Raw genomic sequence first — 21,632 nt, forward strand, 5'->3', positions numbered from 1 at the left:
TTTCTGGTGAGACATCTCTTCCTAGCTTGCAGTTACCTTCTCCCTGTGTCCTCACATGGAAGAGGGAGAGAGAAAGCTCTCCCTGGTATTCCTTCTTATAAGGAATCTCATCATGAGGGCCCCACTCCAATAATCTCATCTAACTAATTGCCTCTCAAAGGCCCATCTCCAAATAGCACATTGGGGTTAGCCTTCAACATATGAATTATGTAGGGGGACATAAACATTTAGACCATACAAGAGCTGTTTTCTAATTAGGGCAGCTTAGATTCTCTCTCTCTCCCCTTTTGGACCAAAGAAGAGTCCTGCTTTGTTTGGGGCTTCTACCCTGACTCTGTCTCAGGAAAACATTGCCTTCTGCTTTTACTCTTCCTGTTCCACTCATCTCCTGGCCACTTCACCCTCAATGTATACTGTTATTTAGCTAGTTTTCTAGTCACCCTCTGCCTTTATTTGCAGGACCATGATTCATAAGTTACCTTAGGGCCAAAAAAGTTATTAAAAAGATAGCTGAGTGGTGGAGTAGAAAAGGGGAAGATCTTTTTACAGTAAAACACCAAGCGATAAATGGAGGAGGAGTGGCAGAATTAGAAAATCACTTCTTTTATAATAGTTAATGCCACAGTTGATTTCAGGCAAGGGTCATCAGTGGATGCTGAAACCATTGGGTAAAAGATTGTGGGGAAACAGGTGAGTCTCACACCCCACAGATCACTTAATTGCAAAGGAGAAAATGTGTCTTTGCAACAGTGAAATTTGGTCACTGCACCACTAGTACATCATAAACAATGAGACAAATTGGTGAGAAGGTATATAAGTAGTTTGGCCAAGAATGAGGAAACAATCAGAAAAATTCAAATTGTGGTCCATTCTATAAAGCACCTGGGTGGGCCTCTCAAAAATGTCAGGATCACAAAAGAAAATATGGGAGGATGACTGTTCTAAATTACAGTAGAGCAGAGAGATGTGACTACCAAATAACAGTGTGTGGTTATGATTGAAATCCATTTTTTAAAAACAAATGTAAAGGATATTTTGAGGACAACTGGAGAAAACTGAATGAGACTAGAGAATAAATTATATTACATGTTAGGTTAGTAATATTATTATATAGGAGAAATGGTGTTCTTAGAAGAAGCATACTGAAGTAAGTATTCAGGACTAAAGCATCACATTCCAGCTGATTTTAGAATGGTTTAGAAATGAATTTGGAAACATTCAAATAAAGAGCACATAAAGCACATGTGCAAATTATTAAGAACTGATTAGGTAAAGGATATATGAACTTGCTCTATTTTTCAACTTTACTATAAATTGTGAAATTTTCAAAACAAAATGGACTGAATGATAATTGAATGGAAACATGAAAAAGTAGAAGGCATGGCCGGACAGGAAGTCAGGACACGTGGCCCATGCAGACCAGTCTCATGTCCCTACCACCTTCTGACCCTTTCCCCACTTTCTGTGGTCTGTTGGTACTCTTTTGCTGGCAGGCCCTTACTCTGCTTCCCATAGGCTGCCACTGCTTCCACAACACTCTGGGCCAGTTTGACTTCCTTGGTCCAGAATTCCTGAGAGATAGTGAAGTTGTTCACTTGCCAGGGCACCCCTTGTTCTTACACCAGATGCCTACCTGTATACTAGTCAGCTGTGGGACTGGCCCATTGGGGAAGTCCATAGTCACCCCTGAGTAGAGACTGTGGGGTGGGCCAGGGCAGATGGCAGTATAGACGCCCCAGAACAAGTCTAGTACAGTTGGCAGACATGAATCTATACTCTCCTTTTTTCTGATGATACAAGTATTCATTATAAAAATTTAAATGATAATGAAAACCTTTGGGAGGCAGTGGTAAAGAGCTTGGGCTGAAGGGCAGGACTGGCTGAGTTCAGATGTGAACACTTAGGTGTGTTCTTAAATAAGTGACTTAACCTCTCTGTGCCTTGTTATACTCATGGGTAGAAGAGTTAATTATGGTAGTAGTTTCATATGGTGGTTATGAGGATGAAATGAATTGAATAATACATTTAAGGCACTTGACATATTAGCACCTAAAAAATGTTCACTATTTCCCCTAAAAGCCTAAAAGAAAATGAAAATAATCCTACATTCTGATATGTTTACTTCCTGCCTGTTTTTGCCTGTAATAATCAGAATTGTAAAATATATATTTTAAAAATGTACAATTTTACTTTGTTTTTCTTCCATTTAACGATTCATATTTTTTATATGCTTCTTTGAAACATGAACTTACAGCTAGAAGGTGTTTCATTGGGTGGACATTATGCTGTTTTTCCTCACAGCTTCAGAAGAGGAGCCCCCCCGAGACATGAAGGTCGAGCTCCCCCAAGAAGCAGGGATGGTTTTCCAGGTCCTGAAGACTTTGGTCCAGAGGAGAGTTTTGATGCTTCTGATGAAGCTGCCCGTGGAAGAGATCTTCGAGGACGAGGCAGAGGTGCCCCACGAGGTATGCTTTAAGGACACCTGCTCTGGGAAGAACAGAGATGGAGAGGTAAATGATTGGGAGCACACCTGAAATAGTCTGTTTTGTTCCATTGTGTAGGAGGAAGGAAGGGTTTACTTCCCACTCCTGATGAGTTCCCCCGTTTTGAAGGAGGACGGAAACCAGACTCCTGGGATGGAAACAGAGAGCCAGGTAAGGAAGGAGAACTGCCTGTGCCTTATGGTAACTCAAGACAATTAGTTCAAGGACCCCTGGGGGCCTGAGACCCTCCTCCAGGTTCACCAGTTCCTCTTTATTTCCAACTCAATCTCACCTGAGTGAGATTGTTTCACTGGATTGTTTCACAACCTTCACCCAACAGCATTCTGTAACAGGAGATTAGAGATTGAATGCAGAAACAGATGGCAGAATCCAGCTTTCTTTCTCATTTCTCTATAAATGAGGCAGAAATGTATAAAGGGATTTATCTAAATATGAAATAATAGCATTCTTTTCACTGAAATGTTTTGTTTTTGGAAAATGTAGTGAAGGAAATTAGTAGTTGTTCTATTCCCCCCCCTTCATTCCCCTCCACCCTGCATACCCCTCCCCCACCATTCCCCCCTTTAGTTTATGACCCCATGTCTCAAGTTCTTTAGATTCTGTATTTCCCCTACTATTCTTTTTTTAAATATTATTATTATTTAAAATATAAATAATATTATTTATATTATAATATTTATTATTTATATTATAATTTATATTATTTATAATTTATAAATTTATAATTATTTATAATTTATAATTTATATTATTTATATTTAATATTTATTATTTATATTATAATATTATATTATTATATTATATTATTATATATAATGATATAAAATATATTTTATATTATATAAAATATAAAATTATTATTTTTATATTTTTTAAGATTTTTAATTTACTTATCTGTAGAGGGGAAGGGAAGGAGAGAGGGAGAGAAACATCAATGTATGGTTGTCTTCGTGTGTCCCCTGCTGGGAACTGGCCTGCAGGGAACCAGCCTGCAACCCAAGCATGTGCTCTGACTGGGAATCGAACCTCGATCGCATGGTTCGCAGGCCCGTGCTCAATCCACTGAGCTACACCAGCCAGGGCTTCCCCTACTATTCTTGCCCTCCCCTCTATCCATTTTCTACCTACCATCTATGCTACTTATTTTCTGTACCTTCTTCACCTTTCTCCTTCTCCCTGTTGCTAACCCTCCATGTGATCTCCATTTCTATGGTTCTGCTCCTGATCTAGCTGTCCTCTTAGTTTGCTTTTATTTTAGGTGTGGTTCTTAATAACTCTGAGTTTGCTGTCCTTTCACTGTTCATCTTTTTTATCTTCTTATTCTTAGGTAAGTCCCTTTAACATTTCATATAATAAGGGCTTGGTGATGATGAACTCCTTGAATTTGATCTTATCTGAGAAGCACTTTATCTGTCCTTCCATTCTAAATGAAAGCTTTGCTGGATAGAGCAATCTTGGTTGTAGGTCTTTGGATTTCATGACTTGGAATACTTCTTTCCAACCCTTTCTTGCCTGGAAGGTCTCTTTTGAGAAATCAGCTGACAGTCTGATGGGAACTCCTTTGTAGGTGACTGTCCCCTTATCTGTTGCTGCTTCGAGGATTCTCTCCTTCATTTTAATCTTGGCTAATGTAATTATGCTGTGCCTTGGTGTGTTCCTTCTTGGTCCAACTTCTTTGGTACTCTCTGAGCTTCCTGGATTTCCTGGAAGTCTATTTCCTTTGCCAGGTTGGGGAAGTTTTCCTTTATCATGTGTTCAAATAAGTTCTCCACTTGTGGCTGTTTCTCTTCCCCTTCTAGTACCCCTATAATTAGGATGTTGGAATGTTTAAAGATGTCCTGAAGGTTCCTAAGCCTCTCCTCATTTTTTTGAATTCATGTTTCTTCATCCTTTTCTGTTTGGTCATTTTTTTCCTCTTTCTGGTCCACTCCTTTGATTTGAGTCCCAGTTTCCTTTCCATTACTATTGGTTTCCTGTGCATTTCAATTAGTTTAGCCTTCATATGTTCCTCTAATTTGTGACTAAAATCAACCAGTTCTGTGAGCATCCTGATCACCAGTGTTTTGAACTGTGCATCTGATAGGTTGGCAATTTCTTGGTCACTTAGAGGTATGGGCTCTGGGGCTTTGAGTTCTTCTCGAGCCATAATGTTTTGCTCTGTTTGCGCCCCTTATGTGTGAGGAGAGGAGCCTTAGTTCACCAGGGTGGGGAGACGCAGGTAGCTGGTTTGTGACGCTGTATGTGGGGGCAGGGTCAGAGAGGGACAGTGGTGGTCTCCTCTGCTGCCTCTCAATACTGGGGCCTGTGCTGTCCGTCTCACTGCTCGCTTCTTTGCTGGTTTATCTGCACACGAATGTGTGACCGTGGTCAGCCCTCAGTGGGTCCACCCATTGCTACTCCACACCTGGGATCCGCCCTTGGCTGCCTGTGCTCCTGGGTTGCATGCCCAGATGGATCCGGTGCATCTTTCCTTCCCAACCCTGCTCCACTGCTGGCTTCGCCCCTCTTACCGGTCTGGCTGAAAGGTTTGTTGTTGTCAGACTAACGTATAGTTCAATTTTCTGTGGATTGGCTGTGTTTTTGTTGCTAAAACTTTGTTGTTTTTAAACTTGGTTGTGCGAGAAGGCACAGTATTTTCACTTACGCCTCCATCTTGGTGGAAGTCCTCTAGTTTTCTCAGTCTTAATTGCCAGTATGGCAGATATTATTAGATATATCTCTTATAAATGAAGTGTCTTTGGGGTGCTCAGTAAGTCTTAAGTTACTCTTTGAGTTACTGAGCACCTCAAAGAACTCCTGGGACTGAAAAGTTTGAGATCCACTTTTCTGGACTTTACCTGCCTTTTACTTGAAGTGATATGTCAATTTCTAATCTTAACTTGTTTAATGTATTCATGGTATGACTTATACCTGGCAGGTATTCAGCAAGTGAGTGTTTTTAGCATGAATGATTATCAGTTCTCAAGTTGCTATTTATTCTTAACAATATAATTTTCATCTGTTGTAGGTCACACTCTAATATAATGAGACTGTCAGATTCTTAGCCCTGTCCATCTATGTTTCTCTTTCAGGACCAGGTCATGAACATTTTCGTGATGCTCCCCGCCCAGATCATCCCCCTCATGATGGTCATTCCCCAGCTGGCAGAGAACGATCCTCTTCCCTCCAAGGCATGGACATGGCATCCCTGCCACCCCGAAAGCGCCCCTGGCATGATGGGCCAGGGACCTCTGAGCACAGAGAAATGGAAGTCCCAGGGGGTCCTTCTGAGGATCGAGGAGGCAAAGGTAAGTGGAGGCCAGTGATTCTAGTTCTGAGAACTGTGGATGCCATAAACTTGCCAAGAAGGCTGCAGAGCCTACTGGAGGCCTCATCTCCAGGCCAGCCCCATCCCAGGGTATGCCTGTTCCTCCTGTCCCCTCCAAGGGTGTCAAGTATCCTTTCTCCATTTCTACTCTCCAGGGCTTATGCTGTGTAAAGGCACATGTTCCCCAATATGGTACAAATGAAGTTTGCTTGGGCTTACCCCACAGCCAGTCAGCTCTCACTTGTGACTGCAAGCTCAGTGTCCTCCACTTGTTCAGGAATCTCTGCTTTATTCAAATTCAGTTCTTGGTCAGGGTGTCCTGCACAGTCTCCGTTGATGGTACTTTCTGCGTGACTCCTGCTCTACTTGGCATATGTGCTCCACTGATGGCTGCTCTAAGCTCTGGAGGGTCTCATCAGTGGCAGACGGAAGTGCCCTCTTCCAGGTTCTCGGCCTTTTTTTTTTTTTTTTCTTTAGCATGGGCCTGGAAGGAACATTATATGTAGCCATAGTCACAAACACTTTGGGAAACATTGTCTGGAAAGGGTTGTTTTCAGGCAGTGACAATAGAGTATTTCTAAGTCTTGAAACTGGGTATTTTAGTTGCAGCACTTATAGGCAGGAGCCATAGCCTATGTGCTATGGTTTGGAGGCTGCTAGGACAACTGCCCATGGGCCTCAACTTGTGCCCACTCCCCAGTTAACCTGAGTCCCTGACAGAAGTTCTGGCTTTTATTCCCGACAGTTGTTTGGTTCTTCTCAGAAAAAAACCCTCAGAAATTATCTCATGTCACCAAGAGATCTCCGCATCTAAGCACATTTTGTTGCTGGTCTGTATGGGCACTCAGGACACATTTGTAGGTCCTTGACTGCAGCCACATGGCTAGCGTGGAAATTACATCCCAGCTGGTGATTTCTTTGCTCTTACACCTTCTGATGAGTCTAGGCTTCACTTTGTAAGAAAAGAAGCCAAAATTTTTCATTTGGCTAGCTTTCCTAACCTCTTTGTCTTAACTGGATTCAATTCTATTAAAAAATTTAAGACAAAATAAAGTTCTCAATAATATTCTGATGATGCATTGTGGGAGGTGTAGCCAAATCCTATCATCTCATGAGAAAAAAAACCTTTTTAAATGAGAATTTTAAAAAGTAAAGTTTGTTTCAAATCTGGAACAAATAAAACTATTCCTGGGAGAAATCATTCTAAAAGCTAGTGTTTTTGTTTCTATGATTTTTTGAGAAATATATTATCTCACTATTTAAAAGTAAATCAAAAGTACCACAGTTGTGGGGTAAGTAAGCAAGCACTTGTTTTACTTGTAATTATCATCATCATAGTTGCTTCCAAAGTTTAAGATAGTACTTTTCAGACCTTCTCTCAAAATACCTCTGGTGGCATAGGAGGGTGAAGATACACCTCCCATAGATTAAAGAAATGACCTAGTTTATCCATGACATCTAGAAGTTGCTCCATCTTTATCTTTTGGCTTTCTGTTGTTTCTGTCATAAAGCCTTGGGGAACATATGTCTAGTTCTTGTGGAGGGGCATGGCTACAAGCCAGGATGGGAATGAGACAGTGGTCAGGAAGACGGTGGAGGCACTTTTTGTGCTTCTAATACTAGTGTCAGAACTTTGTACTAAAGAAAGACCCAGAAGTGTTCTGTCATCACAGAATTAAAATTCTACCAGGAGTTATCAATAGTCTCTGATTAAAAAAAAAAATCACATGTGAAATCAATGTTTCCTTTCAGGCCGAGGGGGCCCAGGACCTTCCCAAAGAGTGCCAAAGTCTGGGCGTTCCAGCTCCTTGGATGGAGATCACCATGATGGATACCACAGAGATGAACCTTTTGGGGGCCCTCCAGGTAGTGGTACCCCTTCTAGAGGGGTCCGGAGTGGCAGTAACTGGGGTAGAGGGAGTAATATGAACTCTGGCCCACCAAGGCGAGGAGCTTCAAGGGGCGGTGGAAGGGGTCGGTAGAAGGTGGGAATGAGAACCCCTTGGCATCTCTGGACAGTATTTAATAACTTCTTGTGGACTTAACAAGAGAAACAAAAGGAAACCTGCACCTTGTAGCCCTGAACTCTTATTCTGGGGCAGCTGAATTCCAGGAGCCCCTAATGAGGTCTTCAAGATGAAGAGACTACTGCTGGTCACCCAGAGTAGCTGGCCTTTTGTCCTGTACACCCTCACCGCCCCAGCTCCTCACCTGAAGATAGAAGCTGGAATTGTTTTTGTTTTGTTTTTTTTTATCAGGAGACAAGAAGCACCTCCTCCACAAATTTAAGTTCATGTCCAATTGGAAATTTGTTTCTATATGTACAGTTTGTCAGAAAAAAACATTGTTTTTGTATGAATACAGAATGTGATTTATGCAAGAATTAACAGAAAACAACTAGTTGTGAAGTGCTTGCCTTAAGGAAATCCTTAGTTTCTATTGCATCCAGTCTTTTGAAGGGTATACAATTAGTGCTTATACTTGTGTAAGCATACTTGATGAAATCTCTTTTAAGTCAGGGGTGTCCAACATTTTGGCATCTCTGTGCCACACTGGAAGAAGAGTTGTCTTGGGCCACACATTAAATATACTGCAACATGTAATCACAAAAAACTCAATGTTTTAAGTAAATTTATGACTTTTGTGTTGGACTGCATTCACAGCCAACCTGGACCACATGCAGCCCAGGCTGCTGGTTGGACACCCCTGCCTAAGTCATCTAAATTAATTTCATCCGTGAACTTTATGCTCTGGCAGATGAAAAAGTATACTCCAAGAAAAAAATATTCTGGTTATCCAAGTAGGGGTTCTCCCTTAGGTACATCTATTAATCACCTTAGACTTGAATTGCCTTGTTTCTAAGTAGAGGAATTTGATGCAAGCCAGAAACTAATATGTATCCTTTTGACTACTGTAAATCAATTTTACAAACTTTAAGTTGAAGACTGGAACAAAATGTTTGAAATAATTTTGCAAAATTTCAGTAATTTCTTTCTTCTTCCAATAGTAGCTCTGTGAAAATACCAACATTTAAGGCAGAGGATAGGCCTAACCTAAAGTAAGCCAGGAAGTTCTTGTTACACATACTACTTTAGTTTTAAATACATTTGGCCCAGTTTGGATTGGATGCCAAAAGTTTAGTTTGAGATAACTCCATAATACTATTACTGATCCTTACTTTTTTTTTAACAGGGAGAAAGCTTTTATTATTCAAAGGTAAGTCCATAGTGTCCCTAACACTGCCAGTTTCAGTTTCACATTATAGACAAGTCTGCTTGGCACACTTAGCACTGGAAGTCTCAGCAGTTGCTTAGAAAAAAAATCCCCTTTCTAAGGGATAGTTGGACAGTATGTAAAAAACTTAACTAGCTCTCTATTAATGTAAAAATGGTAAAAGCTAAGTTATTTCTGCGGAGAGAAAAGCCATCATGTTGTTTTTCGGGTATTAGAACCTATAAACTACAAGTGAATAATTTTCACTTTATTTTGAAATTAAAGACATCTTCATTATTAGCACCTCTCTGTAAACACAATTAGGAAGCTCAACATTGCTTTAGGTGTGTGGATATTCTTTATTGGCCCTCCAGTGGTATATCTTAAAAAGAAGTTATCATTAATTCTGAAGCTGAAAAGGGATTCAGAGACCAAACCCTTTTTGAGATTTATTTGGTAAGAAACTTTATCACCTTAACATTTTAGGGTTTAACTTTAAAACACAGTACCTCAGCAATAACTAGATCAGATTTTGAATATGAATTCATTTAGAAAAAAGTGAAATCTCTACATTATATATTTATAAAGCACTTGAGATAACATTTTAAAATATCACTGTCAAAATATGTTGTGCTTTGAATTTTATAAAAGCTAGATTTTCAGTGTTGAATTCTTGAGAAAACGTTGGGAATACAATTTTTAGAAGTAACATCAACATAAAAATGTGTAAAATGGTAAAATCTTCAGTTGTCAAAATTCTAAAGAAATTTAGAATTAAGAGATTTAACTAGGAGGTAGAAAGGGCAGCCAGTTGCACAAGACTTTACAGTTAAATAAATCACTCCCTGAAAACTGCATTTGCTTTTACAAACACCGTCTTGGTTTTTCCTTTTGAGGACAGTAACCATATTTACTGGTCCAGGAAGAAGGCAGTATTTTTAAAGAACACTATTGGAGGTGGGTGCATGAAGCAACCTGTAAGCCTCCTGTGGATGTTGGTCACTGTAGTACCCATCAGGACCTAATAAATTTTGAGGCTGGATGAAGAGGCAGTGCTCTATTGCTGCCTGACATACTGTTTAGGTAACACTGGACTCCAACCCCAGAGAACATAACTAGTGACAACACAAAGTGTTATGGACTCATCAGAAATACAGCCCATAACTTTGTGGCAATAAAGGGTGCAGTAAAGTCATGTAAGTGCTGAATCTAAAAAAAGGAAATTTGGCAATTGGATATGAAAAACATCTTACATTATATTAGGATTGCTCAAAATGTCTAAGTTAGTTTAAAAAGCAGATAGTAAAATTAAGAATTTTAATTACTGTTTTCCATCAAACATGGGAGCTCTGGATGTAGAATTCTTTCTCCCAGGTGTCCCTCACCACAGTTCTGCCCAGGAATCTCTCAGCACCTCACTAGATACTGTGATTCTTGGGGCAGAACATGTCCTTTTGAGGTCTATCACTTGTTTTTGCTATCAATAAAGATTTTTAGGCCCATCGCTTCCATTATTAGTACAATTTTCCTCTAATTTTGTAAGGCGTAATATTAACGATTTCGCTAGAAGAAAAAAAACAACAACGAGGTAAAGCCTGTTTAAAATACTTACAAAAAAAATCAGGTGGTTAAATTTCATGTGTAAAGCGGTGCGATTATGGAGCCACCTCACACTGAAGAGAAAATAATTTTCAACTGCCAAAGAAAACAAGCTCATCTAAACTAAAGCCTACCACTGGACTTTTAATATAAGGTAAAAGAAAAATCTAAGAAAAGTCACAAGGACAGCTAATTAGAGGCATTTTTTAATGCTGTGAGTTTACATTTACTGTGGTCTTACACTGACCATAGTTAATACAAAAGCAATTCATCATGTTTCACAGCATATCACCAACTCAATGACCAAGTCTCATTTTCAGAGCACAAGCTACCGAGTGTAGCAGAAACGGCTCGTATCTGTCGCTGTGTGTCTACACATAGGCTGGCGCGGTGAAGGCGGTCTCTGCCTGCGTGGTCTGGGAGCTGGCAGCTGCGGTCCCTGGCTCAGGGGGCTGGCACTGGGTTCTCATACTGGTAGCGTTTTGGCAAGGCCGGTAGTGGAGCACATCCGTCCCAACACTAAGCGAAGTGCAGTGCCGGCTCCTCGAGGAAGCAGGTCAATCAAAGCAGCCAATAGCGCAGCCACCTGTGCGCAGGCGCCTAGCGCCGTGAGGAACGTACTGCGTAAGCCCAGCGCTGCGTACAGCGTAGCGCCCAGGGCAGCCACGTAGAGCATCATGGTCCGCGAGGGTGCCTCCTCACACCGCAGTAGACACCTGTACGCCGCCGCGCCCCGCAGGATCGTGCCTCCAGCTAGCGCTAACGTGGAGCCTAGCGACCAGAGTATCCCGAACTTGCGGGCACGCAGCAGCAGCACGGGCACGTAGAGCGCGGCCAGGCCGAAGCACAGCGTGGCCAGTAGCAGACACACGCCGCTCGCCGCCAGCTGCTGCGCGCGTGTCACTTTGGGCAGACAGCCCACGCCCGCCTCCGGCCCCGTGGTGCTCCGCGCCCACTCCCAGTGCAGGGCCAGCCACGACCCTACTGTCCCGTCTCCCGCTTCGGTTTCCTCTGCCTTTTCCGCAGTGAGCAGCGGCTCCGTTGCCGCCTGTGTGCCCGATTTTCCCTGCGCCAGGTAGTCCTGCAGTTCCCGGTGGATGTCCGCCATCTTGGGTCAAGAGCTGCATTTCACTTCCGGCTCTGTGGTGACCGCAGTTGCTTTTCCCTCCACCGACGTGGTTCGGCTGTGGCGCAGGGGGTGGGGCCTGCAGCCCGCGTAGAAGGCTGAAGTTTTGCTCGCTCACACTCTGCTGTCTGTAGAACATCTGGGCAGGAGGCCTGGCCTGCGCATCTGCATTGACCCTCCCAGCGCCAGATAGACCTTGCTCTTTGGCGTGGGCGTTGTTGCGGCCTAAATCATGTCAGCATTAACATTTAGTTGGGGGCGGGGATTGGTGTGACTATAAAAGGATAGGTGAAGGACTCTTGATGGAACTATTGGTATCTTTATTTTTTTAATATAAATTTCAAGAAAGTAATTGGGCTTATTAAATCTTTTGTGATTTGGGCAGTATAGCATGTAGCAATCATAGAGGTGCTCTTGTATTGCCTGTATTTTGACCTTATCAAAGGTCATAGCCCACAACCAGTTAGTATCCTAGTTGTGGGCTATGTAGTTGTACAAGACATTACAACTGGGGAAAGAGTACGTGGGATCGTTGTATTTCTGAAACTATACTAATTTGCAATTATGTCAGTAAGTAATTTTTTAAAAGTTAAGACATGCAGGACTGGAAACGCAAGTTATAACAAGCTGCTGGCAGATCTGTTGAGAGTTTGGGTAAGTTGTATTTATTAGCAAGGAGTGTACAGGAGGGTGTGGAGTCTAGCAGGAGGCTAAGTAGTAAATTCATTGGCTTGTGTATGGGGAGAGCTTCTTGACGATGTTTATCAGTAGGAAGTACTTTTCGGTCTCTGTAGGTCAGCCCCTTCCTGGAAATCACTTTCTCAGTTCCTAAGTTTTGTTTTCCTGAGGGTGCATGTGTGAAAGTCTCCTTTTCATGTCCTCTGGTTCCATTTTAGATTGAAATCCTTCATTTGATAATAATAGTGATCATGCTGATCACTTACTGTGAGCAAAATCATTAAGATGGCTACTATAAAAAAAGTTTTGGTCAGATGTGGAGAAATTGCAATGCTTATATACTATTGGTAGGAGTATAAGATGGTACAGCTGCTGTGGAAAACAGCAACTCCTGAAAAATTTAAAGATATAACTACCATGTGACCCGATAATAATTCTTCTGGACATATATTCAAAGAATATGCCCTGGCTAATATGGCTCAGTGGGTTGAGTGCCAGGCCTGCCAGCCAAAAGGTTGCTGGATCAATTCCTGGTTGGGGCACATGCCTGGGTTGCAGGCCAAGTCCTCAGTTGGTGGGTGGGGGTGAGGCAACTGATTGTTTCTCTCCCACCTCCATGTTTCTCTCTTTCTCTCTCCCTTTCTTTCTAAAAATAAATAAAAAAGTAAACAAACAAAAAAATTAAAGCCGAGTCTTGATGGCAGCCAAAAGGTATAATCAACCCAAGTGTATATGCCAAACCCAAGTGATTATACCAAAAGGTATAATCAACCTGCAGATGAATGAGTAGTTTGTACTGACAATGGGGTATTCCTCGGTGTGAAAAAGGAAAGAAATTCTGACATACAGAATGAATGTACCTAGAAGACATAGGATACTAAGTGAAATAGGCTAGTCACAAAAAGGCAAATACTGTATGATTCCACTTGTGAAGTACTTAGGTCAAATCTCAGAGACAAAGTAGAATGGTGGTCCATATGATATTAACTAATTATTTATATAGCTGTGAGATGGAAGATAGATTGTTCTGTTCAGTGTCCAGATGAGGAAGACTGGAATACCAAGAAGTTAACATACCCAAGATCACCCAAAAAACTGCTGATAGAGCAGGTTTGTGAATTGTAAGCGTCCCTCTATATAAAGAGGGCTTCCCTGATAGCCCTCTATAATGGTATTATAATGGTAATGGTATTTAATGGTATTATATAATGCCAGAAATACACTCTGGTTTGATTCCTGCATTGATAGAAGGACATACTGAAACAGTTTCTTGCCCTGGTTGGGTAGTTCGATTGCAGTATTGTGGCAATGGGTTGTGGGTTCTATCCCTAGTCAGGGCATATTTAGGAGTCAACCAATGAATACATAAATGGGTGGAATAACAGATAATGTCTTTCTCTAAAAATAATAATAAAAACCCTTTCTTGGCCCTACTTCCCTCAGCTACTGCAGCAAATTTTATTCAAAGAGTCAATATACTCAATGTCTCTTTGCCTCCATTGTCCCTTGACTCCGTTGTGCCAGGAAAATCACTTTTGAAAGTCACCAAATATTTCTGTTGCTAACTCCGCTAAAAGTTTTAAACCTTACCCTCCTTAAATTTCTGGGAATGTTTCACGCAGTTCCTCACCCTCTTTAATCCAACACATTGCTTCCAGGACAGCACCCAACACAAGTCGCACCATTTCAAGTCTCCTTTGTTTGCTCCTTTATATCAAAGAATGATATGTTTATTTTATTTTATATTTTTTATTTTTCATATTTTTCAAAAATATATATTTTATTGATTATGCCATTAAAGTTGTTCTATTCCCCCCTTCATTCCCCTCCACCCTGCACACCCCTCCCTCACCATTACCCCCCCTTTAGTTTATGACTGTGTGTCTCAAGTTCTTTAGATTCTATATTTCCCCTACTATTCTTGCCCTCCCCCTATCTATTTTCTACCTGCCATCTATGCTACTTATTTTCTGTACCTTCTCCCCTTCTCCTTCTCCTACTCCCTGTTGCTAACCCTCCATGTGATCTTCATTTCTATGGTTCTGCTCCTGATCTACCTATCCCCTTAGTTTGCTTTTGTTTTAGGTGTGGTTGTTAATAACTGTGAGTTTGCTGCCCTTTCACTGTTCATCTTTTTATCTTCTTTTTCTTAGATAAGTCCCTTTAACATTTCATATAATAAGGGCTTGGTGATGATGAACTCCTTGAATTTGATCTTATCTGAGAAGCACTTTATCTGTCCTTCCATTCTAAATGAAAGCTTTGCTGGATAGAGCAATCTCAGATGTAGGTCTTTGGATTTCATGACTTGGAATACCTCTTTCCAGCCCCTTCTTGCCTGTTAGGTCTTTTTTGAGAAATCAGCTGACAGTCTGATGGGAACTCCTTTGTAGGTGACTGTCCCTTATCTCTTCTGCTTCTAGGCTTCTCTCCTTCATTTTAATCTTGGCTAATATAATTACGATATGCCTTAGTGTGTTCCTTCTTGGGTGCACCTTCTTTGGTACTCTCTGAGCTTCCTGGATTTCCTGGAAGTCTATTTCCTTTGCCAGATTGGGGAAATTCTCCTTTATTATTTGTTCAAATAAGTTTTCCACTTGTGGCTGTTTCTCTTCCCCTTCTGGTACCCCTATAATTCGGATGTTGGAATGTTGAAAGATATCCTGGAGGTTCCTAAGCCTCTCCTCATTTTTTTTGAATTCTTGTTTCTTCATCCTTTTCTGTTTGGTCATTTTTTTCCTCTTTCTGATCCACTCCTTTGATTTGAGTCCCAGTTTCCTTTCCATTACTATTGGTTTCTTGTGCCTTTCCATTCATTTCAATTAGTTTAGCTTTCATATGTTCCTCTAATTTGTGACTAAGATCAACCAGTTCTGTGAGCATCCTAATCAGCAGTGTTTTGAACTGTGCATCTGTTAGGTTGGCTATTTCTTGGTCACTTAGATTTATTGGCTCTGGGGCTCTGAGTTGTTCTTGAACCATGTTTTGATCTGTTCGTGCCTGTTACATATGAGGAGCAGAGCCTTAGGTGTTCACCAGGGCAGGGCCACCCAGGTTGCTGATTTGTGCTGCTGTATGTGGGGGCAGGGTCAGAGAGGGACAATGGTGGTCCCTCTGCTGCTTCCCGCCACTGGGGCCTGCACGGTCTGTCTCACCACTCACTCCTTCACCAGTTTATCTGCGCACAAATGTGTGACCGTGGTCAGCCCTCAGTGAGTCCACTGCCTTGCGCCCTCAGTGTGTTCGCCTGCTACTCCACACCTGGGATCCGCCCCCCGGCTGCTGGCACACCTGGATCGCACGCCCTGGTCCGTCTGGTGGATCTTTCCTGCCCGACCCTGCTCTGCTGCTGGCTCTGCCCCTCTTACTGGTTTGGCTGAAGGGTTCGTTGTGGTCAGACTTCTGTATAGTTCAATTTTCTGTGGTTTGGCTGTGTTTTTGTTGCTAAAACTTTGTTTTTTTTAAACTTGGTTGTGCGAGAAGGCACAGTGCTTCCACCTATGCCTCCATCTTGGTAGAAGTCTAAATGGAGCCATTTTAAAAATGGAGTGGGAACTCTGGCAAGGTGGTTCAGTTGGAGTGTTGCCCTGTACACCAAAAGATGGATTCAGTTCCTGGTCAGGGCACATAGTTACGATGTGGGTTTGATCCCTGATTGGGGCAGATAGAGGAGGCAACTGATGGATATTTCTCCTCCCACCCCTTGCTCTGTAAAATCAATGAATATATCCTCAGATTTTAAAAAACAGCCCTGCCTGGTGTGGCTCAGTGGATTGAGTGCCGGGCCTGAGAATCAGGGGTCGCGGGTTTCATTCACAGTTGGGGCACATGCCTATGTTGTGGGCCAGGTCCCTGGTTGGGGGCATGTGAGAGGCAACCAGTTGATGTATCTCTTTCCTTCACTTTCTCCCTCCTTTCCCTTCTCTCTAAAATTAAATAGATAAAATCTTTTTTTTAAGATTTTATATTTTATTTATATTTATATTTAGAGAGAGAGGAAGGGAAGGAGAGAAACATCAGTGTGTGGTTGCCAACTGTGTGCCCCCAAGTGGGACCTAGTCTGCAACCCAGGCATGTACCCTAACTGGGAGTTGATCCAGTGACACTTTGGTTCGCAGCCCACGCTCAATCCACTGAGCTATGCCAGCCATGGGGATAAAATCTTTTTTAAAAAATGTAAAATGGAGTAGTAGCTGCTGTTCAGATGGGGCAAAATATCCTTTAGACTGAGCCTGTAGCAACATTGTATCCCAAAGAACTGTTTGCAAAGACAAGAAAGCAGATACTATGACTATCAGACTGAAAATTAAGAATGTTCTGCCACCGTGTTTATCCACACCTATAGAAATGCCTTCTATGATTTATTTAATGTAATTGTTCCCCTTTTTCATAAATGCCCTTTACCTTTGCCTCCTAATTGGAACGCTAGTTGCAATGCTGCCCAACTGAGAGCTTCCCAGACATTCTTTTGAATCTCAAAAGAAATGCTTGTTGGACTTCTGCCAAGATGGAGGCATAGGTGCATGTGCCGTGCCTTCTCACACAACCAAGTTTAGAGACAACTAAATATTAGCAACAGAAAACACAGCCAGAACACGGAAAATTGAACTTTTCGGAAGTCCGTTAACAAAAAATTCTTCAGCCTGACCGGTAAGGGGCGAAACCAGCGGCTGGTGAGGGGTTGCACAGGAGGACTCGGTCAGACGGACTCAGGCGCGCGGAATCTAGACGCGCGGAATCCAGGCGCAGGGTTGGACCTAGTGAGCGACCAAGCGAGCCACGAGGCGAGTGACCACGGAGGAGACAGCGGGGAAGCGCTGCTGCGTGTTGACTGTGGTCGCCCATTTGTGCGCGAGCGGACAGGCCAGGGAGTGGGCGGTTGGACTGGGACCCGGCGGTCCCCAAGGCAAGCGGCAGTGGAGGGCGCCGCCATTTCCCCGCTCTGACCACACCCCACATACAGCATCACAACCCAGCGACCTGGGAGTCCAAGGCACGGCTTCTCACACTTAAAGGGCCAGAACAGACCAAAAATGTCGCAAGATCTCAAAGCCCCAGAGCCCATACCTCTAAGTGATGAAGAAATAGCAAAACTCTCAGACGCACAGTTTAAAACACTGGTCATCAGGATCCTCACAAAACTGGTTGATTATAGCCACAAATTAGACAAATATATGAAGGCGAAACTAATTGAAATTAATGGAATTGCACAGGACACCAATAGCAATGAAAAGGAAACTGGGACTCAAATCAATGGAGTGGACCAGAAGAAAGCAAATAATGGCCAAACAGAAAAGAGTCAAGAAGCAAGAATTCAAAGAAATGAGGAGAGTCTTAGGAACCTCCAGGACATCTTTAAATGCTCCAACATCCGGATTATAGGGGTACCAGAAGGGGGAAAGGCACAGCCACCAGTGGAAAACTTATTTGAACAAATAATAAAGGAGAACTTCCCCAATCTGGCAAAGGAAATAGACTTCCAAGAAATCCAGGAAGCTCAGAGAGTCCCAAAGAAGTTGGACCCAAGAAGGAACACACCAAGGCACATCATAATTACATTAGCCAAAATTAAAATGAAGGAGAGAATCCTGGAAGCAGCAAGAGCTAAGGGGACAGTCACCTACAAAGGAGTCCCCATCAGACTGTCAGCGGATTTCTCAAAAGAGACCTTACAGGCAAGAAGGGGCTGCAAAGAGGTATTCCAAGTCATGAAATCCAAAGACCTACAACCAAGATTGCTCTATCCAGCAAAGCTTTCATTTAGAATGGAAGGACAGATAAAGTGCTTCTCAGATAAGATCAAATTCAAGGAGTTCATCATCACCAAGCCCTTATTATATGAAATGTTAAAGGGACTTATCTAAGAAAAAGAAGTTAAACGTGAACAGTGAAAGGACAACAAACTCACAGTTATTAACAACCACACCTAAAACAAAAGCAAACTAAAAGGACAGCTAGATCAGGAGTGGAAACATAGAAATGAAGATCTCAAGGAGGGTTAGCAAGAGGGGAGTGGGAGGAGGAGAAGGGGGGAGAAGGTACAGAAAATAAGTAGCATAGAAAGTAGATAGAAAATAGATGGGGGGGGGCAAGAATAGCATGGGATATATAGAATCTAAAGGACTTGAGACACATGGTCATAAACTAAAGGGGGGGTAATGGTGGAGGGGAATAAAGGGGGGAATAGAACAACTGTAACAGCATAATCAATAAAAAAATTTAAAAAAAAAAAGAAATGCTTGTTGAGTCTCACTTTGGTCTTTTATTTTTAGGTTAATATATCTGCTGTCAGATATGGGATGTAAAGTGGCCTCGTGACCAGAAAGGTGACCTGGCCCTGAGCAGGCCTGCTTTGGGCTGGCCGGTAGTGTGTGGGTTCTTTACTTCATGCAGGGAAGATTTCACAGCACAAGTCCAGGTGATTTTTAGAAGACATTTATTAAAGCGGGGGACAATGAAACAAGGAAGGGCCTAGGTTAGAAGAAGCAACAGGAGAGGGGCTAGGTGGGGGAAATGAGCCTAGGCTGAACTGTATTGGCTCACTTAAGAAGTCAGAGAAAAGGGGGCCTTGGAGATGGGTTTAGGTGGTTAGCCTGAGCTGCTGCTCCCATTGCTCCCAAGCCTCATGGGGTTCCTTAGGGTTTAGGAGATGCATGCTTGAGGGGATAGAAGAGGGGGAACAGAAGAGAGAGAAGGGAAAGGTGTGGACTTGCTCTGGAGAGATGGAGAGCCTGGGCTGAGACATTTGTTTTGAGGGTTTTGTTTTTTTTAAAGGATTTTTTAAAAGATTTTTTATTTATTTATCTTTAGAGGGGAGGGGAAGGTGAGAGGGAGAGAAATACCAATGTATTGTTGCCTCTCAAGCGTCCCCTGCTGGGAACTGGCCTGCAACCCAGGCATGTGCCCTGACTGGGAATCAAGGGCTGCAATCCTCTGGTTCACAGGCCCGTGCTCAATCCACTGAGCTACACCAGCCAGGGCTGTTTTGAGGGGTTTTTAAAGGCTGAAGTCTAGGGGAGATCTTGGGGAGGATCTCAATAGAATGTTCATCAGCTTTATGCTGATATACTAAAATTAGATATATTCCCTTAACCTCATCTGTCTTTGGGTGTGGTAGGCAAATGGCAATAATTGGATTTCTGCCATCTCAGAGTAGGATGATTTAAGTTATTTACCTTCTTGTTGGGCAGAAATGTAAACCATTTACTCTTACAAGTCCTTGGCTTAGGGAAGATGGGATACTAGCTGGCTGCAAACTGCTTATTTTAACTATCTGTCTCAGTTTCCCTTATTCTGCTTGCCCTGGCTGACTAATCTATCTCAGCTTCAGCTTCATGTACTGGCATCCCAGGAGACTGGGCACAGTACCTATGATACAGAGAGATCTGATAAGGTTACTGAGGAGTGGGGAGGGGCCATAGAGGAGGTTAGAACAGGGTTAGTTGAGAAGCTGAACACCTCCAGTGCACATTGGAATTATGGGCTGGAAGATTCAAACAGAAGGAAGACAGAGACTTGCTTTCTCAGGGATGCCTGGATGATTATGCTGTAGCTGCGTGCATTTCCCAAAGGGTGGTATTTTAAATGGGAGAAAGAACTCTGGGGCAGCCTAGGATTGGGCCGGCCTGGCAGAGGATTGGCAGGGTTATTCTTTGGGTGTCCTAGAGGGCTCTAAGGTAGACGCCTGCCATTCTTCCAAAATTGTATAGCTTTTGTATCTTCTGTTTTAGTTTGTAAACTAGCCTTATAGAAATAAGATAATTAAAAACTAATAGGGGGAATGATAGGGGAACTCAAGAGGTAAAGATTTTAGCCTGTGTTGATAGGCTTAAGTGATTAAAGCTGGAAGTTAAGAGTTAAAAAGATTTCAGCCTTGGTTGCATGTGGAGCTGTTATTCCAAAATTGTGTAGTTTTTGAATAGAGACTCCTTTCTTTTTTCACCAAACCTCTGCCTTCAGAATTTTGTCTAGAGGGTGGCAGCAGGGCAACAGGATTTTGCTTGCTGTTCAGTAACACCTACAGAGCCTGTTGTGCTCACTGCTTCTGAGACAGGATAGTAAGAAGTTAGGGAAATTCTTGGGCAAGTGGGATGGGGAAACAGACAAGAAAATTAAAGCCAAATAGTTTGAGTAATTTACAGCCAGCTAGACCTTATCTTTTCTAACCAGAGACACTTGAGAATAAATGGTTTTTACCTCTCCTCCCTAACCAGAGAATACATAAATTCCCTGGCCATAAACCACAGGCCTGGGGGATGTGGCAGGGGGTGTGGCAGCAGTATAGTGTGAGGCAGAGGAATTCTCATGCCAGTGGAGAGATAATACCAGAACAAAGGAGCCAGCTTGGAAAGATGTGTATCTCCCCTTTCTGCATATCTGCGCTTCCCCTAGAATTTACCCCTCCCAGATTCCCTCATTTCTCCTATATAAACTTGCTTCTGAAAGCTCAAGGTAAGGTGGATGTTAGGATTTTAACTCACCACCTTCTCAGACTGGTAGTCTCTGATATTAAATGTGCAATTATAATCCAATCCTTGTCTCTGCTTTTTGGCTGAGCAGTAACAGGCTAGCATGTGCCCTGAACTTGGTTGCCCTCTGGTTTCTATTCCACAGACTGCTCATGAAGCCCATTTAGGTTTGCACTTTGGTGCTTTTGGTTGAGGTCAAATGCCTTTTAAGATATGCAGGGGGCGGTTTTCCCCTCAAGGTTGGATGGGTGAGTGGTGGGTAATTGGTCTGAGGAAGATGGTCCCATGACAGCACGAGGGTGCTCCTGCAGGAGTTTTCTAGCAAAGAGAAAAAACTCTTCCCCTCAAAAGAAAACCTTCACCTATGGAAGGTTTCCTGGAAGGCATGATGTAGGGTAAGTGGAGGCAGTCTGGCTTCTTTGCCCAGGTGTCTGGGTAACTAAGAGGAGCAGCGTTCCCACAGCCTTGGATATGGCTCTGGTAAATTCTGTAACCAGCGTTCTCAGCCTTGAGACTGGGCCTGATAAACTGTTCCCATAACATGAAGTAGGCTCACATGCACAGAATTATGTGATGTTCTGGCAGGTTTCAGGCTTTGTTCCCTTCTAGTATTTAAACAGGTAGGGACTCCCTGCTGGGGGCAATGATGATGAGAGACATGCAGGGGATAGGTCCCACAGTGGGTGCCATGCTGGGGAGCAGGAACCATGACATGAGACATGCAGATAGACATGCAG

At 42.7% G+C, this 21,632-nt stretch overlaps 3 protein-coding genes across 7 annotated transcripts in view; 2 read left to right on the top strand and 1 right to left on the bottom strand.

Annotated features, from left to right (window-relative positions):
- Positions 1 to 8,208, top strand: part of WDR33 (WD repeat domain 33) — a 104,482-nt gene extending 96,274 nt beyond the window's left edge. For all 4 annotated transcript variants that reach the window (XM_037125639.2, XM_037125643.2, XM_037125642.2 and 1 more), the window contains 4 exons: positions 2,302 to 2,465; positions 2,562 to 2,654; positions 5,576 to 5,791; positions 7,564 to 8,208. In XM_037125639.2, coding sequence (XP_036981534.1) covers positions 2,302 to 2,465; positions 2,562 to 2,654; positions 5,576 to 5,791; positions 7,564 to 7,793 — 703 coding nt within the window. In that variant the 3' untranslated portion in view covers positions 7,794 to 8,208. The remainder of the gene's footprint in view (positions 1 to 2,301; positions 2,466 to 2,561; positions 2,655 to 5,575; positions 5,792 to 7,563) is intronic.
- A 2,605-nt stretch (positions 8,209 to 10,813) lies between these two features.
- SFT2D3 (SFT2 domain containing 3) lies at positions 10,814 to 11,826 on the bottom strand. The gene has a single exon (XM_037125649.2). It carries the CDS (start codon positions 11,729 to 11,731, stop codon positions 11,090 to 11,092), a length of 642 nt encoding a protein of 213 aa, XP_036981544.2. The 5' UTR covers positions 11,732 to 11,826; the 3' UTR covers positions 10,814 to 11,089.
- Positions 11,827 to 11,910: 84 nt separating this feature from the next.
- The window catches only part of LIMS2 (LIM zinc finger domain containing 2), a 104,405-nt gene continuing 94,683 nt past the window's right edge, over positions 11,911 to 21,632 (top strand). The window contains exons 1-2 of one of the 2 annotated variants that reach the window (XM_053667393.1): positions 11,911 to 12,403; positions 16,857 to 18,522. In XM_053667393.1, the coding sequence (XP_053523368.1) occupies positions 17,461 to 18,291 (831 nt within the window). In that variant the 5' untranslated portion in view covers positions 11,911 to 12,403; positions 16,857 to 17,460 and the 3' untranslated portion in view covers positions 18,292 to 18,522. Of the gene's footprint in view, positions 12,404 to 16,856; positions 18,523 to 21,632 lie in introns of those variants that run through there. The other variant, XM_037125651.2, reaches the window with a different exon arrangement.

This window comes from Artibeus jamaicensis, unplaced genomic scaffold (genome assembly GCF_021234435.1).
Source record: "Artibeus jamaicensis isolate MK-2021 breed Jamaican fruit bat unplaced genomic scaffold, CSHL_Jam_final contig_469, whole genome shotgun sequence".
In the NCBI taxonomy this organism is placed as follows: domain Eukaryota; kingdom Metazoa; phylum Chordata; class Mammalia; order Chiroptera; family Phyllostomidae; genus Artibeus; species Artibeus jamaicensis.

Coding starts and splice junctions, on each gene's coding strand:
- SFT2D3 (XM_037125649.2), bottom strand. CDS start 11,731: ATGGCGGACATCCACCGGGAACTGCAGGACTACCTGGCGCAGGGAAAA.